Source organism: Oryctolagus cuniculus, chromosome 11 (assembly GCF_964237555.1).
Source record: "Oryctolagus cuniculus chromosome 11, mOryCun1.1, whole genome shotgun sequence".
Lineage (NCBI taxonomy): Eukaryota > Metazoa > Chordata > Mammalia > Lagomorpha > Leporidae > Oryctolagus > Oryctolagus cuniculus.
This window is the reverse complement of record NC_091442.1, coordinates 59,876,612-59,897,985: the sequence shown is the minus strand read 5'-3', so window position 1 is coordinate 59,897,985 and position 21,374 is coordinate 59,876,612. Positions and strand designations below refer to the sequence as shown.

The 21,374-nt window shown below is 53.0% G+C and overlaps 2 protein-coding genes across 51 annotated transcripts in view; both read left to right on the top strand.

Annotated features, from left to right (window-relative positions):
* The window catches only part of R3HDM2 (R3H domain containing 2), a 173,544-nt gene extending 163,738 nt beyond the window's left edge, over nt 1-9,806 (top strand). For all 50 annotated transcript variants that reach the window (XM_070052454.1, XM_070052457.1, XM_070052488.1 and 47 more), the window contains 5 exons: nt 4,954-5,123; nt 6,200-6,347; nt 7,416-7,513; nt 7,836-7,920; nt 8,811-9,806. In XM_070052454.1, coding sequence (XP_069908555.1) covers nt 4,954-5,123; nt 6,200-6,347; nt 7,416-7,513; nt 7,836-7,920; nt 8,811-9,151 — 842 coding nt within the window. In that variant the 3' untranslated portion in view covers nt 9,152-9,806. The remainder of the gene's footprint in view (nt 1-4,953; nt 5,124-6,199; nt 6,348-7,415; nt 7,514-7,835; nt 7,921-8,810) is intronic.
* A 1,677-nt stretch (nt 9,807-11,483) lies between these two features.
* On the top strand, nt 11,484-18,775 carry STAC3 (SH3 and cysteine rich domain 3). The gene is made up of 12 exons (XM_002720904.5): nt 11,484-11,724; nt 12,354-12,417; nt 12,671-12,938; nt 13,163-13,260; nt 13,465-13,537; nt 15,186-15,283; nt 17,156-17,222; nt 17,323-17,372; nt 17,658-17,743; nt 17,921-17,972; nt 18,057-18,194; nt 18,351-18,775. Exons 2-12 carry the CDS (start codon nt 12,355-12,357, stop codon nt 18,447-18,449), a joined length of 1,092 nt encoding a protein of 363 aa, XP_002720950.1. The 5' UTR covers nt 11,484-11,724; nt 12,354; the 3' UTR covers nt 18,450-18,775.
* Nucleotides 18,776-21,374: the final 2,599 nt, after the last annotated feature.

Here is a 21,374-nt window from a genome sequence, read left to right as displayed (position 1 = left end):
ATGCCTTTAAGTTATGAAATACTTGCATCTGTTTTCTGCATTCATTCTTCCTATAGACAGATTTTCTTTCTGTTGGCTGTGTCAGAGAAGTTGACAAAATGCTTTTTAAGTCATAGGTTTGTTCAACAGTTTTTAGTGTGTGCTTATATACATATTGACATTTTAATTCTCATCACAACTTTGAGAGGAGGGAATTTAAGATTTAATAAAATTATATGACTTGCCCAAAGTCACAGTCCTGAAACTTGAGTCTTTGGACATTCTGAATCCTCAGTAACGCATTTTCAACAGGCTTTTGTACTGTGTTCCTTTCTTGCCATTGAGAAATAAAGGACATCATGTTAAACAGCTAAAAGCCCTCTTCAGAGGGCCCGCTTTTCCCGGTGAATAGGTTGATGCCACGCAACCTCTCGCTGTCTGCCTCTGCCCAGAACTCCTCCAGCACAGCAGGCATAGCTGCCCTTGCTTGATGCCATTTTACCTGCCCCTGACACAATATTGCACTGCAGTCAGAAAAACGTTAGGGCAAGGCCTGCGCTGTGGCATAGCGAGTGCAACACCGGCATCCCATATAGGCGCTGGTTCAAGTCCCGGCTGCTCCAGGCGGGACTTGATCCGGTTCCCTGCTAATGTGCCTGGGAAAGCAGCAGAAGATGGCCCAAGTGCTTGGACCCCTGCACCCATGTGGGAAACCTGAAAGAACCTTCTGGCTCCTGGCTTCGGTCTGGCCTAGCTCTGACCATTGCAGCCATTTTGGGGGTGAACCAGCGGATGGAAGATCTTTCTGTGTGTCTGTGTGTCTCCTTGTCTCTTTTACTCTGCTTTTCAAATTAAATAAATCTTTTATAAGAAAAGAAAAAGAAACTTCAGGGGTTCTGGAGGGGAGGAAATGTTAACCTAGCCTCCAACCAGCCCCATTCCACTTTGTTGTGGGAATGTCAGAGTGCCCTCTTCTGGTGAAAGGAAGGCACTTTGCCAGTTTTCCCTATTTAGAAGTGGAATATTTTTCACTTAAGATTTTTGGCACTCTCACTGTGTGTTAGATGCTATGGAGGGGATTCCAGAATTAATCTTGCTGATAAGATATGATTAGTTCCTACCTTTAAGGAGGAACGTCTACCTTTATCAGGCTAAACAAGGATCTTCCATAGGCTGAGATTTTACATTCATCAGTTCTGACCCTCTATTGAATCAGTGGTCTCTCTAGTTGTTTCTGCTAGTGTCCGCCAGGGGCACTTGGCCTTGAAATTCCCAGTGGGGTATGGAAATTACAGAAGCCAGCTCCAAGAACTACTGTAGCCTGTGGTGGTGCTTGGTACCGCAGGGCATTTTCTCTCCAGTTCATTAAATAAGTGTGTGTGTGAGTGTGCGTGTGATATGCTTGTGTGTGCATTTTTGTGTGTATCCTGTATTGTATGTCAGTATATCTCTTGGGCTCTGCTTATATCTGTTAATCTTCAAATATCGGGTTTTGGAATCAAAATCAAACCACGTGAAAAGAAGTTTTCATTCCCTACTCATCCTGGTTCTGGGTTAAGTAAACTGAAACAACTGTTGTTCTGAAAATTGACAACACTGGAGGTGCTGGAAGAAAGAGATAACCTAAGCTTCCCACATCAAAGGAAATAGGGACATGCTCTTCATCATTTGTTTCACTTGCTGCTCTGAAATTTTCTCAGCTGTGTCTCCTTTCTTCCTGGCTACCCCAGTCGAGCCTAGGCTTCTAACAGGCCCCACATACTTTTCCCAGATGATAGGACCCTCTGCTCTACCCACATGATCTAAGAAACCATATTCCCCAAAGAGTTTCTTGTAGAAGTCTTGAGCCCCTGCTCAGGGAAACCAGAGGAGAAGGGGGAGAAGAGGAGCACTTGCTTCTCTTGTCTCCCTCTCCAGTTTACCCTTCGTGGGCAGAGAGGCAGCAGACATAGCCCGTGAGGGCCACTCTGTCACTTTCAGAGGACAGTCACCTGGCCTCCTCTCATGTAGCAACATGGTCACTTTTCCAAAAATAAAGGCAGGGATTAGGATTGGCTGTTTCTGGAACAACTGTTCTGGTTTATTAATACATTTTTGTAGTTGCCCAGGCCACCCCCAGGCCTGGATCTTAATTCCTCTACTATAATATTAGACATAGCTGTAACCCCAGGAAACACTTCTTCCCACTAAAATGATGGCTTGCAGGTCCCTGGGGGTTTCCACAGAGCTGCTTGTCTGGGGAAGATGTACACAGATGGAATGGCAGTGACACCTGTACACAGGCTCCCAGCTCCCAGTGACACAGCAGTGGAAACGGAGGGAGAGACAACAGAAATAGCCTCTCACGTTCTTACCGGCTCATTGTTGAGCTGAGGGGAAGTTTCCAAAGCTGAAACTATTATTTTCTCTCCCGCTTCCTGAAGATACCCCTCGCCCCTATCAAAGGACCAAAGTATGATTGGTTTTTGTCCTGGAATTTGGGAAAGGTGGCTATGGATTTTATTCCTCTGGACATTCCTTTCCATATATTTGGTCCCTTGTGGTAAGGAAGAAGACTTGTCAGTCTTCTACCTCAGTGATTAAAAAAAAAGATCTAAACAGCAAACAGTTGTGCCAGACATAAATGTCATCTGTTTGTATTTATGCGATTTGCTCTGCCCAATCGACCTTTCTGCCCAGGTTTAATGATGCCACTTAAAAAGCCATTCACACGTCCCCTCTCCTTTCAGAGCTTTCAGGCTGAAATTGATTTCCTTATTCAACCCCTTTCTCCCCCTTCCCACCTGCTCTCAACCAAGCTCCTTCCCCCAACCTGATTATATGGAAGTGCTGTCACCGGGCAGTGGTTTTTTTTTATTGCCATGTCCATTAAGAAGTAGCGACAGTTCTGCTGCTAACGGATGCCACCTGCTTTTGGCTTGAGGAAGAGAAGCATAAAAATCAGCTCATCAGCCAAGGAGCAAGTAGTGCTGTGTCCTCAGCTGAGTGAAAGAACAATGCTCCAGGCCAGCGGGGGAGGACCAAGTGTAGGGAGGAGCTTGGAATGGGCTGCGCTAAGAGCCCTGGCTTTGTTTTTGTTGGGATCAGAGAAATAATAGGAAGGTGTTGTCCTCAAGCCCCTTAATTGCTCCTTATGGCTACATGTTGGAGTTAGAGCATCCACCACCTTGCTTATTTATGCTCACCCACACACACACTCCCACTTCCCCCTCCTTTCCTGGCCCAGGGCATCAGGCTCAGATTATGAGCTGCCTTCTAGAAAAGCTGTAGACTTGATTATTTTTTTTTTGCGTTGGCCCCTCAGGTAGCACTGGGGTGTTTCAGTAAAGCCAATTGCAGTTTTGTTGGTAGACAGTGTTGGAATGGGTGGAGCTCTTAGGATGGGGAAATAGAATGCCCAGAGCCACTCCAGTCAGGGGAGTTGGTGAGTGTATGACATTGCACAGCCGTGCAGCCATACTGAACGAGTCCCCTGTGCCCTTGGAGGGGAAGGGGTAGTGTAAGCTGTTGTTCTGAATGTGTGTGTTCTGTGACTGACTAAACCCTGGAGGGTAGGGGCACGGACTCTCTAGGGGATAGGATATAACTGATGCTGTCTCTCCTGAGCTGCTCTCTCAGACCTCCTGCCATTTCTTTTCCTCTCCTTTGACGGGTACTACCTCAGGAAAGCAGTCACACTCACTTTCCAGCACGGCTGATGCCCAGGGCCAAGGCTGCACCATTTCCCGGTACAGGAGAAGTGTGATGGTGGCAGCAGTGGCAGCCCCAGAGCGTCGCACCGTGACAACAGCAGCACTGCAGCAGGCAACCCCAGCTCCCATTTCTCCACTACTGCACACACAGGCAGCCTCAACAAAAGAGCCTGGGAGGTCAAGAGCAAGCCCTCATGCTGAATAGTGCCCTGTGGGGAAGCAGAGCTCCCGCCCACCCTCCCAGCAGGGACTGTCCATCTGACTGCCCGACCCTGGGACTGGACGAGACCTCCGTAGTTGCCGGGGCTAGAATCTCAGGGTCGTATCCAGTCAGTCACCTAAACCTGTTGGTGTAACCCTCAGAGGCTCTACGCGCCCACTCTGTTCCTGCTGGCGTTGCCCTCATTCAGAACTTCCTTACTGAGTTTCCAGAGCATCCTAAATGGTCTTTCTGTGACTAGTCTCTCCCTCCCTTCAACTGCCCTACATCTGAACTCTTGGAGCAGCTCTCTGAAGCACAAGTCCTACTCCCTGCACCCTCAGGATCAAGTCCAAGCCTCTCCCCAGAATGAGCTTTAGGCTCAGATACCAATTACTTCTAGTGGATAACCCCATAGTAAGTAGAGTGTGCTATCTCTGAGGGCAGAGACCAGGCTTGTTTGTTGTACGTAGTAAATGTTCATTAAGTGTTTGCTGAATATACCTACTTTACTTCCTGCTACCTCCCCTAATAACATCTTGAGTCATCTGTCATTACCTGACATAAGTGACGCAAGTGTCCATGCCCTCTGCTAAAATGTTTCCTACCTCTTCAGCCCAGAAGTATCTCCCTGGTAAGATACATAGGGAAGCTATGTGCATTTATCCTCTCCAGGACAACCAGAAAAGCTTGCACGTGTCTGGAGCTCTGGCCCACACCCCGGACTGGGACCTGTACCCTGCCCAGGCATTTGTGCAACCTGACCTGGATGTTTCGTAATACCTAGCTTTGACCAAGTGGAGTTGTTTTCTGCCAAGCCTATCAGACTGCCCCTCACCAGGTGAAGGCCAAGAGAGCATTGGCATTGGGGGCTCCTTTCCCTTTCGCTCAAACTTCTACAGTTTTGGGGAGAGAGAGTCAGATGCCAAGTCAGCAACCATCTTGGATTCCTGGCAGGACACAGTTAGAATTGTGCTGAAGCTAGAGGATGGATTTGCTTACTGGTTTTTCCACCTAAGGCTAACTGGAACACCAAAAATACAGTTTGAATTCACCACCAACTGCTTTCTCCCTGCCACTCAGGAGTGTCACCTTCTGGACCTGGTGTGGTGGTCATGCAGCTGAATGTCCCTAATGGACCCCAGGCCCCTCAGAACCCATCCATGGTCCAGTGGAATCACTGTAAATATTATAGCATGGACCAGCGCGGTCAGAAGCCTGGAGACCTGTACAATCCTGACAGTAGCCCCCAGGTGAGTCCCACAACCCAGCCTTGCCTTGGCAATGAGGTGACTGGATTATTCCCAGGGGACAGCTTTTGTCATTGAATGTACAGCTTCTTTTACATGAGTATTTTGGGGGAAGAAACAAAGAAACCGAGGAGAGCATCCTGTTTTAAGGAACTTCATATCTAAGGTGGCAGATGAACACACTATTGAAAGTACTTGGAGAAAGCCTAAAATGGTATGTCAAAGTGGGAAATAAGGGGCTGGCATTGTGGTGCAGCAGGTTAAGCTGCCAGTTCCGATGCCAGCATCTGGATGAGCGCCGGTTCAAGTCCTGGCTGCTCCACTTCTGATCCATCTCACTGCTAAGGCAACTGGGAAAGCAATGGAAGATGGCCCAAGTGCTTGGGTCCCTGCCACCCACGTGGAGACATGAGTGGAATTACAGATTCCTGGCTTTGGCCTGGCCCAGGCTTGGCTGTGGCGGCCATTTGGGGAATAAACCAGCAGATGGAAGGTGTCTGTCTGTCTGTCTGTCTCTCTCTCTCTCTCTCTCCCCCCTAATAAATAAATCTTTTAAAAAATAATGACACCAGGGACCAGCACTGTGGCACAGTGGGCTAAGCCTCTGCCTGTGGCACCAGAATCCCATAGGAGCATCAGTTCCAGTCCCAGCTGCCCCTCTTCTGATCCAGCTCTCTGCTGTGGCCTGGGAAAGCAAGGGAGGATAGGATGGCCCAAATGCTTGGGCCTCTGCACCCACGTGGGATACCTGGAAGAGGCTCCTGGATGTAGGCTTTGGATCAGCTCAGCTCCAGCCATTGCAGTGTGAACCAGTGGATGGAAGACCTTTCCCTCTGTTTCTCCCTCTCTCTGTCTATAACTCTACCTCTTAAATAAATAAATAAATCTTAAAATAATAATAGTAATAATAAAACCAACTAATTAACCACTGGGTGGGCAGTTTGAAGGAGTGATCTGACTTTGACAGAGTTCAGCAAGAGTAGCTTCTTTCCTGAGAGAGGTGAAGTTTAAGCCAAGCCATAGAAACATGCAGAGGGTGATACTGACGTTCATGTGCATTGCGCTTCTCTCTTCCACAGGCCAGCACACAACTGAGCAGCAGCCCGGTCACCTCTCCCACCCAGTCTCCAGCTCCCTCGCCTGTCACCAGCCTCAGCAGCGTCTGCACAGGGCTCAGTCCTCTGCCTGTCCTCACACAGTTCCCCCGGTCTGCAGGTCCTGCACAGGGTAGGGGGCTCATTTAGGGCTGGCTGCCGTGGAATTTACCCTTCATATCCCACTCCCAAGTGTAGAGATGGAGAGGGTAGCAACAGGCAGGGAACCAGGCCAGCCAATCCAATTCTGGGAACCAACTTTTCCTTAACACCTGCTTTAGGGCAAAGACACCTGCCCGTCTAGTGCAGCCCATAGTTCACCTTATTCCAGCCCTGCTTTACAAACTTAGTACTTATCCCCAAGTCATGTGAAAGAACAGGGAGGCCAAGGAGTTTAACCTAACATCAGTACTGAATGTGAGGACTGGAAATGTGGAGCTTTGTAAAATGAGTATAGTTTCAGAAGAAGGAACACTAGATTTGAGTTCAAAGACTCGGATTCAAATTCTAGTTTCTCTACACATTAGCTTTGTGATATTGAACAGCTCATTTAATCTTAGCTGCTTTCTGCTTGGGCTGTGATTAACAATATAAAAATAAGATGAGAATATAGTTGAACTTCAGAGTGTTCTGAAATGTGATCTTTATCAATCCAGTGTAACACAGTGTGCCGTTGCTATTAGTACTTTACATGTCTTGCACTCATTTCACCTTCCCCAGGACACTATTGTGAGAAAAACAAACCCAGAATCACATTTCTGGAGACAGAGCCAGGATCTTAACCTAGGCAGGCTGACTCCCCGTCTGTGTTCTTGTCCAGTGCACTGTGTTGCCATTTTCCTGAATCAAACTTGAACTGAAGCCCGAGCCTGGGGATTGGGGGATGTGCATAAAAGATAAAAGACACAAGGGTCTATAGACTTCTTCCTTGGTCATTTCCATAGGGCCTTCTGTCTATAATGGAAAGAGCCCTTCTTCAAGGGTGAGGGGACCAAGAAGCTCCATTTAACTGTAAGGTACAGCTAAGCCATCAGGTTTAGGAAGACAGACAACTCTGAAGTCAGTCACTTGGGTACTCCCCTCACGGAAAAGATAAGAGTATCCTGCATGATTGCTCTCCATCTCCAAAGCTCCCTGAAGTCTCATAAGGTCACAGCAGGAGGCTCAAGCTCCCAGAAAACCGCCTGCTCTTAATCCCTAGGTGATGGGCGCTACTCTCTCTTGGGCCAGCCATTACAGTACAATCTGTCCATCTGCCCTCCCTTGCTCCATGGCCAGTCGACTTACACGGTGCACCAGGTAAGGCTACCAGAACCCCCTTTCTCACCCAGGCCCCTGTCTCTGAGCCACTACTTCAACCAGCTGGGTGGACAAAGGAGACAACACAGAATGGACAAGGCAGTAGAAGCTTTGCCCCACCCCTGACTCTCTCCCCACTCCCAGCGCATCAAGAAGCAGGGGCTCTTTGTTTCCCAGTGGCCACCCCCTCGCCAGTCTGGCTGGCTGTTGGGTTGGTGCCCTCTGGGTGGGAAGTTACTTCGCAGTCTCTCGGACAGACCTTGGGACGCAAGGCAGTCAATGTTGTTTGCTTGGAATGAGAATTAACTTTTGAATGTTGAAGGGACAAAGTGGATTGAAGCATGGAAACCGAGGCAAGAGACAAGCACTCAAATCTGCCTCCACTGACCTGGGGACCACAGACGTTGGTGAGTAGCAGGATGCTGAATCCCAGAAGAAGGTGCCCATCCCATCAGCCCTCATCACTATCCCAGGATGATGGGGAAAGCCAGTGTAGTTAGCATGGGCAGTGGAAGAGGGACCCTTTGTGCTCAGGAGCAGGCAGACATTGGAGAAGTGAAATACCTTGGTCCCTCTTACCAAGCCATCCCAGATACTTAAAGACCGATTGTGGTAAGACTTGGGAATAACTCGATAACGGGAGCTGCTGAGCCTCTTGCTAACAGTTGTCTTGGAGTGGTCCTGCCCCTAACCTGGGACATACAGTATTGGTAGCTTTAACCCCAGTTCGGGAGAAAATTGATGGGGGAATATGGAGGAGTATCTCTCCTCCTACAGCCTCCCATGCTAGGCACACAGGGTCTCTCAGGAGTTCACCCCGAGTTTGCTGAAATTCAGGAGCAAGGAAGGGAAGGGAAACTGCTTCCTGAGCGAGGAGGAAGGCTCCCTGTGGTCCAGCCTCTGAGCGGGAGGGCACGTGGGGCACATCTCACAGTGACCCGTTGACTCGATGGAAGCACATGAGCAAAGCCATTTCCTTCATAGCAGTGACACCCTGTGAGAAAGCTGCCACGTAGGTCCCGGGATCCGTACACTAGGATTTGGACTCCAGGCCCTTCTCCTTGGACTAGGAGAAGCAAAAGGCTCATTTGTTTCCCTCTGCATTGCCCGCATCGGAGTCTGGCTAGTGGGGAGTTGGGTTGATGTAGGGAGGGGAGGATAGGACTAAGCAAGAAAGGCCAGACTTTCTAGAGGATGTCTTACGTAGACCTGGTCAGCTGGACGTGTCTCTGCCTGATTACTGTTCAGTCCTCCTCAACCTTACACCTCACACGTATGCTCTTTTCTCCCCTTCCAGTCCTGGGGCGGGTCCTGGAGGTGACAGATCTCCCTGAGGGCATCACTCGCACCGAAGCAGACAAACTATTCACTCAGCTCGCCATGTCTGGTGCCAAGATACAGTGGCTCAAGGATGCTCAGGGGCTGCCTGGCGGGGGCAGCGGGGACAGTGGTGGGACCACCGAGAATGGCCGCCACTCGGACCTTGCCGCTCTGTACACCATCGTGGCCGTGTTCCCCAGCCCCCTGGCTGCCCAGAACGCCTCCCTTCGCCTGAATAACTCCGTCAGTCGCTTCAAACTACGAGTGGCCAAAAAGAACTATGACCTGAGGATCCTGGAGCGAGCCAGCTCCCAATGAATGGACACCAAGGGCAAGGAACCGGCACAGTAGGGGTGGGGCAGGGTGGAGGGGCAGAGGAATCCTGACACACGCGCACAGAGGCTGCAGCCGCAGCCGGCGGGGGCAGCGCTGGGAACAGGTGTGCCGGCGTGAACTCCTTCCGCCCCCGCCGCGGTCTCCTCGTTGCCTGGTGGGCCCTTCTGCTCCTCTCCTTCCCATACTCTTCTATCATTTTTTACCTCTTCTCCCACCATGAAATTAACTTCTTCGTATTTTTTGGTCAGGTAGAATTGGGAGGGTCCCACATTTCCCTATTCTCCTGTTTCCTTACCATCACAAGCCTCCCTTTCCTTTTTGAGTCTTTATGAATATATTTATATGAACAGAATTAAGACAGACAAAATTGATTTCCCTGTTCTCTAACTTCTCCCATCTTGTATCCCCAAGCCCCGCAGAGTTAAAACTTGGGACTCCCCCGCCCCCTAGAACACTTGTATCTTGTTTGTTTGAGGTTTGTGCCACAGTGACAGATGCAGTATTTAATTGCACATACAGATGTTTGCTGGGTATATTCACTGTAAATTTTATTTAATCTGGTTTTTGTTTGGGGGGGATTATTCGAGGGGAGGTTGGCTTTGTTTTTAAATATTAAAAAAAAAAATCTGTCACTGGACATCAGTCACTGTTTCTCTGTTGCCTCCCTGGGGTGGGTGGGGTTGGAGGCCCTGGGTGAGTAGCGCCCCTCACTGCTGGAGGAATTTGTTGTGGGTGGCTTCCCCTAGCATTGACACTTGACTTCCCTGCACTCTTCCCTCGGAGCCATCCTCCTCCCTGCTCACAGTTCTGATGGGGGCTGGGTCTCTAGGTCTGTGATTCACTGAGCAGCACCTCCCTCCTCAACTCTGGACCTCTGTGTCCCTATCAGTAAAATAAGAGCTCAATGACAAAGTGGCCTCTGAGGGTCCTTCTAGCCCTGAATTCCAGGACTCATGTTGGCCCTGTGGCTGAACTGGCGAAGGTGAGTGATGTTCACAGCCAAGTTGAGATACTGGCCTCGTACCCGTCTGTCAAAGGTTCCAGAAGCCCTTCAGAGGTGGAGGACTTGGACCTTTCTTGAATCCTAAAGCCAGAGGATTGGGTTCTACCTGGCAGGAACAGAAGAGGCTGCTTTTAACAGTAAAAGCTACGCCAGCTGAACTTGAAGTGTCCAGATGTGTGTTCCCTGCCATCTGTGGTGGAAGAAGAGAGGAGCCAGGAGTACTTGGGACTTCCCACAGCTAGCCTGTGGGTACAGGGTGGTCCAGCACCTGTTTCAATCTCCCCTACCCCTCTAGGAGAGATAAAGAGCAGTGGGTGGATGTGGCAAAGTGCAACCCCTAAAATTGCTGGGGTCTGGGTGGCCCTATCTCTAGCCAGGCTCCCCCCAAGAACTTGGCTGACCCCACCTGCGACGCAGTCCTTTATTTCTTACAGATAACAAGAAATAAAGCAGCATATGATAACCCCTCTTTCGTAGTTCAGAGTATCTCTTCCTTCAATTATGCCCTGGCCCAAAGAGAAGGCGAAGGCTGTATCCCCCTGAGATGAGAATGCCAGCCAGGCCTCTGCCCTCTCACTTCACGTGCTGGGGCATCAGAGGTGGGCGACGGGACCGGGGAACCGTAGTGGTTTAGAGACTTGGCCGTCCTCCCTTCAAAAGAGTCTACAGCTCCCTCCTGAGGAAGAATGGACTTAAAAATGACAAAAACTCCCTGCAGAAGGCAGCCACAGTCTCTGGCGTCAAGTATTTCTTCCTTGTTACTGGCCCCTCCTTCCCTGGAGCCCCTCAGGTGGAAGTCTCGGCCTGTCCTTTAGTAACCCTTACAATTCCCTTTACCCTCAGGACAGGATCTTAGTGGAATGGGGGGAGTAGAGCAGTACTGTGTATTCCTCGCCTCATTCCAGGATAGCAAGGTGCCCCTGCAGCTGCCCGGTGTCAGGCAGCCTTGTGGGGTGGCTGACAGGACAGTCAAGTGGCCCATCCTAGCCTGAAGGTCTGAAGCTGGGGGCTGGAGGGCGCAGGGACTTGGAGCCACCAGGAGACAACTGCAGAGAAGAGAAGCCTGGCTCCTAGAGGAGCTCCGGGGAGGGTAGAGTTGGGGGTGATTGGGCCTTGGGGAGAGGGGTTGGGGGTCTAATTCATCTTCCCTCACTTGCAGTCATCTGCATCCCCTCAAATGGGCACACAGCGTGAACAGAAACTCCCAGCACTGGGCCTGTTCAGCTCCTGCTACATGAAGAATCAGGGAACAGCAGCTGGGGGAGGGGTGGAGTTAGGGTCCAGCCCTGCCCAGACCTCCCGTGTCCGATTTCTCTGTGTCAGCTGTGTGGCTCAGCTGTCCACTTCCCTCCAGCCCTGTCATTTCAGCTCTGACACCAAGGCAAGAGGCTAGGAGGTCTACAAATAACCGTCTGAGTGGCTGGTGTGAGTACGGACGGCACTGGGGGGGCTTAGCCCCCAAGGAAGAGGAACCAGTCCTCCCCCAGCACCACCGTCAAGGCCCCAGGGGCTCCCTCTGCCCTCCACAGCCTGACTTTAGGGAACCCCAAACGTAAGTTGCCTCTTGCTCCCCTTTCCTGCTCCAGGATTGTTCTCCCCAACTTCCCCAGTCGTAGTCTATTCAGCTTCTGTGTCCTCTCATCTGTAAGTAGTGGGGTTTTTAGGAGTGGCATTATTCTACTCCAGGATGAGTTGGGATTGGAGGTGGGGGTGGGGTTGAGGGAACAGAGTAGTAGGGAAGGAAAGGCTCATATTACTCTGAAAACTTAAAATAGCAGGCCTGAGGCAGGCTGGGACAGAAGTAGGCAGCGGGCCCCAGGAGTCCAGAAAGAGGGGAGAAGCAGTGTCTCCAGCTCATCCCTCCTTGTGGGCTCGCAGGGATGCACAGCAAACCTGCAGGGAGGGCGTGTAGAGGCACAGCCTACTGGACTGAGCAGGCTGCCTGTCAGAGTGGAAGGATGGATGGGAGGATAGCACTGGCTGGGAGGTTCTGACGTCTGCCGAGTTTCTTCTGGACCTCCATGGAATCTTGCTGCTCATAGCCCTACCATAGGGTCTCTGCGAGATTTTTCCTGAAGCCTCCCTTTCAAAGACCACCCTACCCCCCATGAGACAAGAATGAAAAGACAAGAAGAAAGGTAGTCAGGGATTAGATTTCCTATGGAGTCCAACCTCTTGCAGGATGACAGAAAAGGAGGTACCGGAGTCCCCCAAGCCCTCCCCAGCAGAGGCTGGGCAAAGTGGGGTGAGTCTGGGCCATTGACCGCTGTGTGGGGGGAGCTGGGAAGCCATTGCCGGCCAGAAGGAAAGTGCTTGATTGGTCTCTGCGTGTTGTTAGATGACTAGCCAGCACCTGTGGCTCCCCTGACCCCACCCACCCCACCCCCGGCTGCATTCCTTGCCCCAAACAAGAACAATGTGGCTAGCTGTAGCCTTAGCTACTCCAGGAGGCCAGGACAATCCTGTTAACATTGGGTTTCCTTCACTCCCTCCCTCAGCTGCAACGGCTGAAGCAGTTGTTCAGGAAGGGGTCTACAGAGACAAAGGAGATGGAGCTTCCCCCAGAACCCCAGGCCAATGGGGAGGCGGTGGGAGCTGGGGGTGGGCCCATCTACTACATCTATGAGGAAGAGGAGGAAGAAGAGGAGGAGGAGGAGGAGCCACCCCCAGAGCCTCCTAAGCTTGTCAACGATAAGCCCCACAAATTCAAAGATCATTTCTTCAAGAAGCCAAAGTTTTGTGATGTCTGTGCCCGGATGATTGTGCGTGAGTCATGAAGGGAAGCAGAGAAAGTGAGGGTGGAGGCAGGGAGTGCGGGAGAGGGTTTAGGAGAGTGATATTGGTAGCAGGTGGCCGGTGGCAAGATTTGACTTGGGAGATGGCTGTTAAGAGATTCAGAGTATAGAGTCCCAAACCAAAAAGGGAGAGGAAACTCTGGTGCAAAGAAGGGCAAGCCGGGGTCTTACACAGATGTTCTCTCCTCCCCCAAGTCAACAACAAATTTGGGCTTCGCTGTAAGAACTGCAAAACCAACATCCATGAACATTGTCAGCCCTACGTGGAGATGCAGAGATGCTTCGGCAAGATCGTGAGTAGGCTCTGGGGAGCAAGAAAGGAAAAGTGGGGGACTCGCTAGCTGTGCCCTTGCTGCTCCCCCTCAAGTCATCCCTTTCTTCTCCCTGCTTCTTCTTAGCCCTTCTCTTGCTCTGAGAAGGGGCGAGCACTCATGGGAGACATGGGTTCTGGACCCTGCACTACTGCCTCTAATACTTCCTCCCATCCCATCCTACAGCCCCCTGGTTTCCGCCGGGCCTATAGCTCCCCACTCTACAGCAACCAGCAGTACGCTTGTGTCAAAGATCTCTGTAAGTGCCCCATGTGGGACCTGAGGGAATGGGGCAAACCTCAGAGATGGTTGCATACCACCTCTAGCTTTGGAAGCCACAGTGTGAAACAGGAACATTCTATTTCCCATGACTCTCCCTCATCCTAATACAAAGGGTCTTCAAAAAGTTTGTGGAAAATGCTTGTCAGAAAAAAACTGTGGATTTTGAATATTTTTTGCACCAAAATAATTTTTTAATTGATTTTTTTTTTTTTTTTTTTTTTTTTAGGCAGAGAGAGACAGAGAGCTCCCATCCGTTGGTTCACTCTCCCAAATACCCACAATGACTAGGGTGAGCCGAGTCCAGAGCTAGTAACTCAGTTCAGGTCTCCCATGTGGAGATGCTTGAGCCGTCACTGCTGCCTCCCAGGCTCTGCATTAGCAGGAAGCCGAGTCAGGAGCTGGAGGTGGTTCTCAAACCCAGGCACTCCGATGTGGGATGCAGGCATCACAACTGCGAGGCTAACCATCCGCTTCCTAAACCTTTTAATTCTACCTTTTCATAAATGTTTGTAGTACCCTCATAAGGACTATTACAAAAGTAATAAGTACTTTTATAGCCATCTCGGTTGCAGCGTTAATATTGCCCTGTTTGAGGCAATCTTGAGAAAAATAAGATTTGCCTGGAGGGGGCCAGCACTGTGGCTCAGTGGGTTAAGCCTTTGCCTACAGTGCCAGCATCCCATATGGGCACCGGTTCAAGTCCCAGCTGCTCCACTTCCACTCCAGCTCCCTGCTAATGGCCTAGGAATACAATGGAAGATGGGCCAAGTTCTTGGCCCCTGCACCCAAGTGGGAGACCTGGAGGAAGCTCCTGGCTTCAGATTGTGGCCATTTGGAGAGTGAACTAGCAGATGGAAGCTCTGTCTCTCCCTCTTTGTGTCTGTAACTCTGCCTCTCAAATAAATAAATAAATCTTTTTTAAAGAAAAAAAATTGGCTAGAGCTATCTCCAGCTAACAGGAGATAGAGCCAAGACTGAAAATTGCATCTGCGAGTTTCAAAACCTGTGCTGTTCAGATGCAAAACTGTTTCTGAGCAAGAGCAAAGATTCTAGACTGTCCTCACACTTCTCACAGAGTTATCCCAGACTCAGCCAGATCTGGAGCTGTGGGCAGCCTGGGCAGGTGCATGATTTGGCAATCCTTAGAAGTGTATTCCTTGACAATTCTCTCAGCATTTATTTGGAGAAGAGGCTGAACTTTGCGAGGAGCATGGGTGAAAATGAAGAATCTGCTGGTCACAGCACTGCAGCTTACACGTGCCACTCGGCAGGGAGAAGCCATCAGTTAAGGGAGCACTCTCCTTAGGAGAACGGTGACTCCACGCATGCCCCAGCTCCAGAGAAACTTGCTGCCATGTTTTCCTCCAGCGTCACGTAATGCTCTGCCTGGAAGGAGCCTGGCAGATCTCTTTCCATCTCGGGCCACTTCCAGTGCTATTTGTAGCAACCTCCATAGATGGGTGACCTCATTATCACCCAGATGACCACTCCCTGACCCTCCCCTCAAATACGGCCTTCCCCAAGGGTGTCTATTCGTGCCCACCTCTTTCCTCCACAAGAGGTGTCTCTTCCCTCCAAACCTCTTCCTCCCCAGTAGTGTCGTCTTTCTCCTCCAATTCCACCAGCTGCCGCCAATCGAAATGACCCAGTGTTTGAAACCCTGCGCACAGGGGTGATCATGGCAAACAAGGAACGGAAGAAGGGACAAGCCGACAAGAAAAATGTGAGCGCTGTTTTGGGAAGCTGACCAAAGCTGGGGATCTTCTTAAGATTGCACAGAGCCCAACAGACAAGTTTTTGCATGCACTTTTAAGTTTTCTGGACCTGCTGCGACTCACCAGGTTGAGAACTCCTGCCATAGAATGTTGGCTCAACTCCCTTCTGAAACTGTCAGACTAACCACCCGAAGGCTAGATCCCAGGCCGCTGGCGGAACTGGGTGACAGAGGCAAGAGCTGTGCTTTCGGGTTTGAGGGAGAGAATGGGTCATGCCATGCGATCAGAGTGTTCTAGAGCCATGCAGGGGTCCCTGAGGGTCATCTGGTCCGACTCATTCATCTTCCAGATGATGAAACTGAGGCACAAAGCCACAGGCCAAGAGTGACCTCAGTCCTTTTTCTATTAGGGTTAGTAGGTTAGTAACACCACCCACTCACACTTCATTCAGCAAGGAGTTTATGTGAGTGTCCTTTGACGGAGGGCCTTCAGAAAGTTCATGGAAATGCATATTATGAAAAACTATGCATGGAGAGGCACACTTGTATCTTCCTGGATACCAGGTTAGACTAAGGTGGACGGTGGTTCCACTTAGACGGATTTCTGTGGCCATGGCCAGGATCCGGGTGCTGGTTCTCCTGTTCCTCACGACATGATGTGGTCCGTGGCCCTTGCCTGTGGACGTTCTCACTGATGCAAATGAAAATGTCAGTGGTATGTTCACTCAGTTTGTGGGGCAGCGAGGAAGGAAACCTATGTGCTGAGTGATACACTTTAACACACAGACTAAAAGAAAGGGCCAGAACTAATCACTTGAAATTTCATAAGGAGAGCCGGCGCCGTGGCTCAATAGGCTAATCCTCCACCTTGCGGCGCCGGCACACCGGGTTCTAGTCCCGGTTGGGGCGCCGGATTCTGTCCCGGTTGCCCCTCTTCCAGGCCAGCTCTCTGCTATGGCCAGGGAGTGCAGTGGAGGATGGCCCAGGTGCTTGGGCCCTGCACCCCATGGGAGACTAGGAAAAGCACCTGGCTCCTGGCTCCTGCCAGGATCAGCGCGGTGCGCCGGCTGCAGCGGCGGCCATTGGAGGGTGAACCAGCGGCAAAGGAAGACCTTTCTCTCTCTGTCTCTCTCTCTCACTGTCCACTCTGCCTGTCAAAAATAAAAAAAAAAAAATAAAAAAAAATAAAGACTTTAAAAAAAAAAATTTCATAAGGAAAAATGTACATATCTGCCCTTAGATTAAAAAAAAAAAAAAAAAAACCAACTGTGTAAAATCTGAACCAGAGCTGTGGCTGCAGACTGGTTGCAGGGAGCTGGGCACGTGTGGGGATTTCTTTGATGAGAGCTAGGGTCCCTCAGGCGCCAGGACACTCTGGCGTCTGCTCTCGGAGGGGCCGCTCGTGTTTCTCTTCCATCCGGTGTATTTGTCAGCACAGACAGTAGGTGAAGGACCTGGAATCTGGATCCCAGGAGTTACTTGAAGGGACTGAGAGTGATTAGAGAAGAAAAGCCCAGAAGGACTTATCGGCTGTCCGCAGACACTGAGAGGGGCCGTGTTTGCTCCACAGGCAGTACAGGACCAATCCAACTAAAAATTGCAGGAAGACTGATTGAGGCTTACTACAGGGAACTGCCTTGAAATTGCTCGTGGTTACTCTGTAAGGTAGTGAGCTCCCTGCCATTAACTGCATCCAAGCACAGCTCAGCGTGGGCATTCCGCCCACCAGGAAGCCTACGAAGTCAGCGGCTGGCCTGGCTGTTTCTCCCAAGGCTGCGGCCCTGAGATCCTATCATTTGGAAGTGCTCAGGCCTTCCTAGAGAGCCAGCGCAGGCTCTGGTTCCCAAGACGACCTCCCCCTAACTCTGGTGCCCCCTCCAGTCTCTAGCAGCCATGATGGAGGAGGAGCCAGAGTCCGCCAGACCAGAGGAAGGCAAACCCCAGGATGGTGAGTGTCCCGGAGGTCTCAGCTGCGGCCCAGGGGTGGAGATAAGAGAGAGGGCTGCCCTCCAGGGCCAGACACAGTCTGAGGTGTTTCCCACCCCCAGGAAACCCTGAAGGGGATAAGAAGGCTGAGAAGAAGACGCCTGATGACAAAGTGAGACTCCTTCCTCCTGGCGAGGGTCCCAGGCCTCTCCCCAGCCCAGGTCCCACAGCGCTCACAGCTCAGTGGCGGCTCAGCTGACCCCTTGGTTCCCATCACCCTCAGCCTGCCCTTTCCCTCACCACGGCACACGCCCAAAGCCATCAATCAACTCCTCTTAGTTCAGGGACCTGGAAGAGGGTTGCAATGCGGTGTGTCTGGAGTGTCCCCGCCTTGGGCTTCTACCCCTCCATGGGGGGTACAGGAGCGCTGACACTCCCCATCCCCTCTCACTCCCAGCACAAGCAGCCTGGCTTCCAGCAGTCTCATTATTTCGTGGCTCTCTATCGGTTCAAAGCCCTGGAGAAGGACGACCTGGATTTCCCGTGAGCGGCCTGGGGTTGGTGGGGAGTGGGAGACAGGAGGGGCACGCTAGGCTTCCTGTGGAAGTGGGGGGCGGGGACTCGGAGCCTGGAGCCTCCTGGGGTTGGACCTGGGGCCCAGCCAGGAACCTGCTACTGAGTGAGGGTCCTAAATCTCACAGCCCCGCCTTCCTCTCCCAGGCCAGGAGAGAAGATCACAGTCATTGATGACTCCAACGAAGAGTGGTGGCGGGTAAGGGAAGTGAGGGATGAGGGTGGGACACGGGTTGCCTCTAGAATCTGAGACGGAGGGGTTGATTGTCCCTGTCTTCCCTAGGGGAAAATCGGCGAGAAAGTCGGGTTTTTCCCTCCAAACTTCATCATTCGGGTCCGGGCTGGAGAGCGTGTGCACCGCGTAACCAGATCCTTCGTGGGGAACCGTGAGATAGGGCAGATCACCCTCAAGAAGGACCAGGTAGCCCTGGAGCCCCATCCAGTCCCGGGCCCGGATGCTCCTCCGCCAATGGGCTCCTTGGCCATCCGAGCCCACGGAGGAGTAGCAGGAGCCTCTGTTGCCCCAGGCTCCCCTGCTCTGCCCTTCATTCTGCTCCCTGATCCTTTAATCTTGTAGATCGTGGTGCAGAAAGGAGACGAAACCGGCGGCTACGTCAAGGTCTACACCGGCCGCAAGGTGGGGCTGTTCCCCACCGACTTCCTGGAGGAGATCTAGGCTTGCGGGCGCCTGCAGGCAGGAGACCCCCGTGCTCCACTCTGGGCTGGCCCGGTGGAGGCTGGGGAGAAAAGGGGCAAAAGCAACTGGACTGCTGGGTGGGGGAGGTGGGGGGAGGTCCGCCAGGGCGGGGGCGGGGGCGGGGGGCTTCTGCGAAGGGACTGGTTCCTGCTCCCTTCCCCGGCCGAGGGTTCCAATACCTGGTGCCCTCAAGCCCAGCCGGCGAGAGCCGGACCAAGAACGCATCGCCACTAGGAGGGGCCGGAGGGGGGAGTGGAACTGTCGAATGTTGCGGATTTATTAAAGTTTTGACAAAAGTTAGAAAAGTTTCTTCTTTAACTGCGGAGGGCTGGAGGATCCTCCCCAGCTTTCCCGCTCCACTACCATCCGGCAACCGAGATCTTGGCTGAGCCTGCGGGAGGGAGGGAAGACAACTGCGTCCGCCAAGAGAAACCTCTGTGGCCTGTGAGCAGGCGAGCCGAGCCGGAGTCGCCGCCCCTGCGCCCCTGCGCCCCTGCGCCCCTGCGTCCTTGCGGCCGGCGCCGACCGCCCAACACCGTAGGCCCCTAGGGTCTTGGTCATTTAGCCGCCGGCAGCTCCCCTTGCATTTCGGAACCTGGCTCAGCGCCCAGCTAGGCCGCCAGGGGGCGATGCAAGATCTCGGTTGGAGAGCGAGGGATGGGGAGGGGGTAAGGGTGGGTAAGGGGAGAGAACCAGAGACACCGAGCCGGAGACCCTAGGCCTGGGAGGGGGTGGGGAGCGTGCCGTCTCTATGGCAACACTTCCTCAAGTCCTCCGGGAACCAAGCTAGCGAGGCCGGGGGGCCTAACCCCTCCCGCGCGGCCCCTGCCCCAGCCCTTTCCGACAGGTACCGAGGAGAGGACGCGGGGCCGACAGCTAACCGGCTCTCGCGGAGACCCCCCCTGCGGCGCGCTGTATGCAAATATTATTATTTGCATATGCAAATATGCAAATGTGCCGGCCCCGGTCAGGGCGGCAGGTGGCGAGGAGCGGGAAGGTGTGGGGAAAGGAGCAGAAGGAGACGTGGAGTTTGGGGACCTGGGAGCGGACCAGTGAGAGGCAGCCTGGGGTGGTCGCTGGAGTGGGGCAGGCGGAGGGTCTTGAGCTTGATGGTGGGTGGGGGAGGGTCGGCTTGGCCAGCCAGGCGCTTCTCTTCTTGTCTGCCCGTTGTCTGCCACGACTGAGGTTGGCACCGCCTAGCAAGGTTGGCAGCGGGAGCCCGGGCACCATCTGCTGCTGGCGGGGCTGGTGGGGGGGATAGGGCAGAGGCTCAGCTGGACTGGGGAAGAGCCGGGCCTGGGACGAGGGCACCCCCTCCTTCCAGAAGGCTGAGGTGCGATGGGGGTGGGGAAGTGCACAGGAAGGCTCGCTGCAGAACCGGGTCCACTTTCCTGGTTCCCTTTGCCCTTGACTGTCCCAGACGCCTCGGGCAGGGGCCAGTGGCTGGGTCATAACGGCAGCCCCCCCCCAACCTCCCTTCACAATTGGTGTGGAATAGGAGCAGATCACAGGTGCACACACACACACACACACACACATCCCTCCTGGGGACCCGCCCACCACGAGTGTGTGCAGGGACGGATAGCAGGGTTAGGGCCTTTTCATCAAGCAGTCTGAGGGACTCAACACCCCAGCCCCCCAAGATCTTTGAGCAGGGCCCCCCACGACGCTGAAGCAAAACCAATTTACTGGCTCATTGGGCGGTGATGCTGGTGTGGGGGTGTGGAGGAGCAGGGAGAGCGGCTGTTCTCCCCCTACACTCGGGGGGCGCCCCCCTCCCTCGCCTCACCGAGCCGGCAGCTGTCCCTAATTAGAGCGGTGCTTTAATTGGATTTATCAGCAGTTAATAGGAAATTAAGCAAAGGGCCCGAGAGAAGAGGGGCGGGAGGAGCGCAGAGATGGGCTGGCGAAGAGCTGGAGGGAGGGGTGCTGGGGTGCCAGAGGTGGGGACACGAGGCCCAGGGAGACTGAGTCCCAGGGTCACACCTTCCCTCAATACTCTGCCGCCAGTTGAGCCGTGCCCCACAGACCCGAGAGCAGATCCCGAGAGAGGGCGACAAGGCAAGACCCTCTTGGAGCCCTCAGCGCCCCCAGCTCCCGCAGGCACCCGCCTAGGTGATGGATGACGCTGCTACCCGCCGCAAAGGTCATAAGTCTGGGCCGGGGAGCCGACTGAATTGAAAACAGATCGGAGGTAGGGCCAGGGGTTCGAGGGCCCAGGACACAACTCCCACCTCACCCCTCTCCCACTCCACGGTCGGTAAGAATGTTTAACAATCACACACAAAATTAGAGTACCCTTCGGAGTGGGAAGATTGGGCAGCACTGGGGAGTTGTTGGGTACTCAGTACCCTCTCTTCTCTGCTGGGAAGCTGAGCTGGAGATCGGGATTCTCCCTGTGCAGCTACCAATGCCCCTCCCATTGCACCCCTCCCCCAACGGCTCGGGTTGGGGTCGGCCTTGCCCGCAGGGGCCGCCCGCGGTCCGCACCACCCACCCCGCGGACAGGGAGGAAGCTTGCAGCAGCCCAGCGGGGGGCGCACAGGCCTCAGAGTGTGCAGCCCCAGGCGCCTCCTGTCACCGAGGCCTCATTACACAGCTCGGCTAAGGCAGGCTAACAAGGCCTGCTCCGGGAACCGTGGCGACCTCTCGGCCACATTCCCTCCCAGCTGGGGCATCATGGCTGCTCCCGCATAAACGTGCATGCCAGCCTCTGAGTGGGTCCGGGTGGTTGGGTGTTCTCTCTGTGCCTCTGTACCTCTGTATCTCCTGTGTGTGATAGGTGTGTTTGTGTGTGTTAGGCGTGGCTGAGACCCACATATACGCCCGTGTCTGAGCCTTGGGGGCGTGTGTCTGTGTCTGTGGGACTTGTCCACTCCCACCCCGTCCTCCCCCATGGTTTCC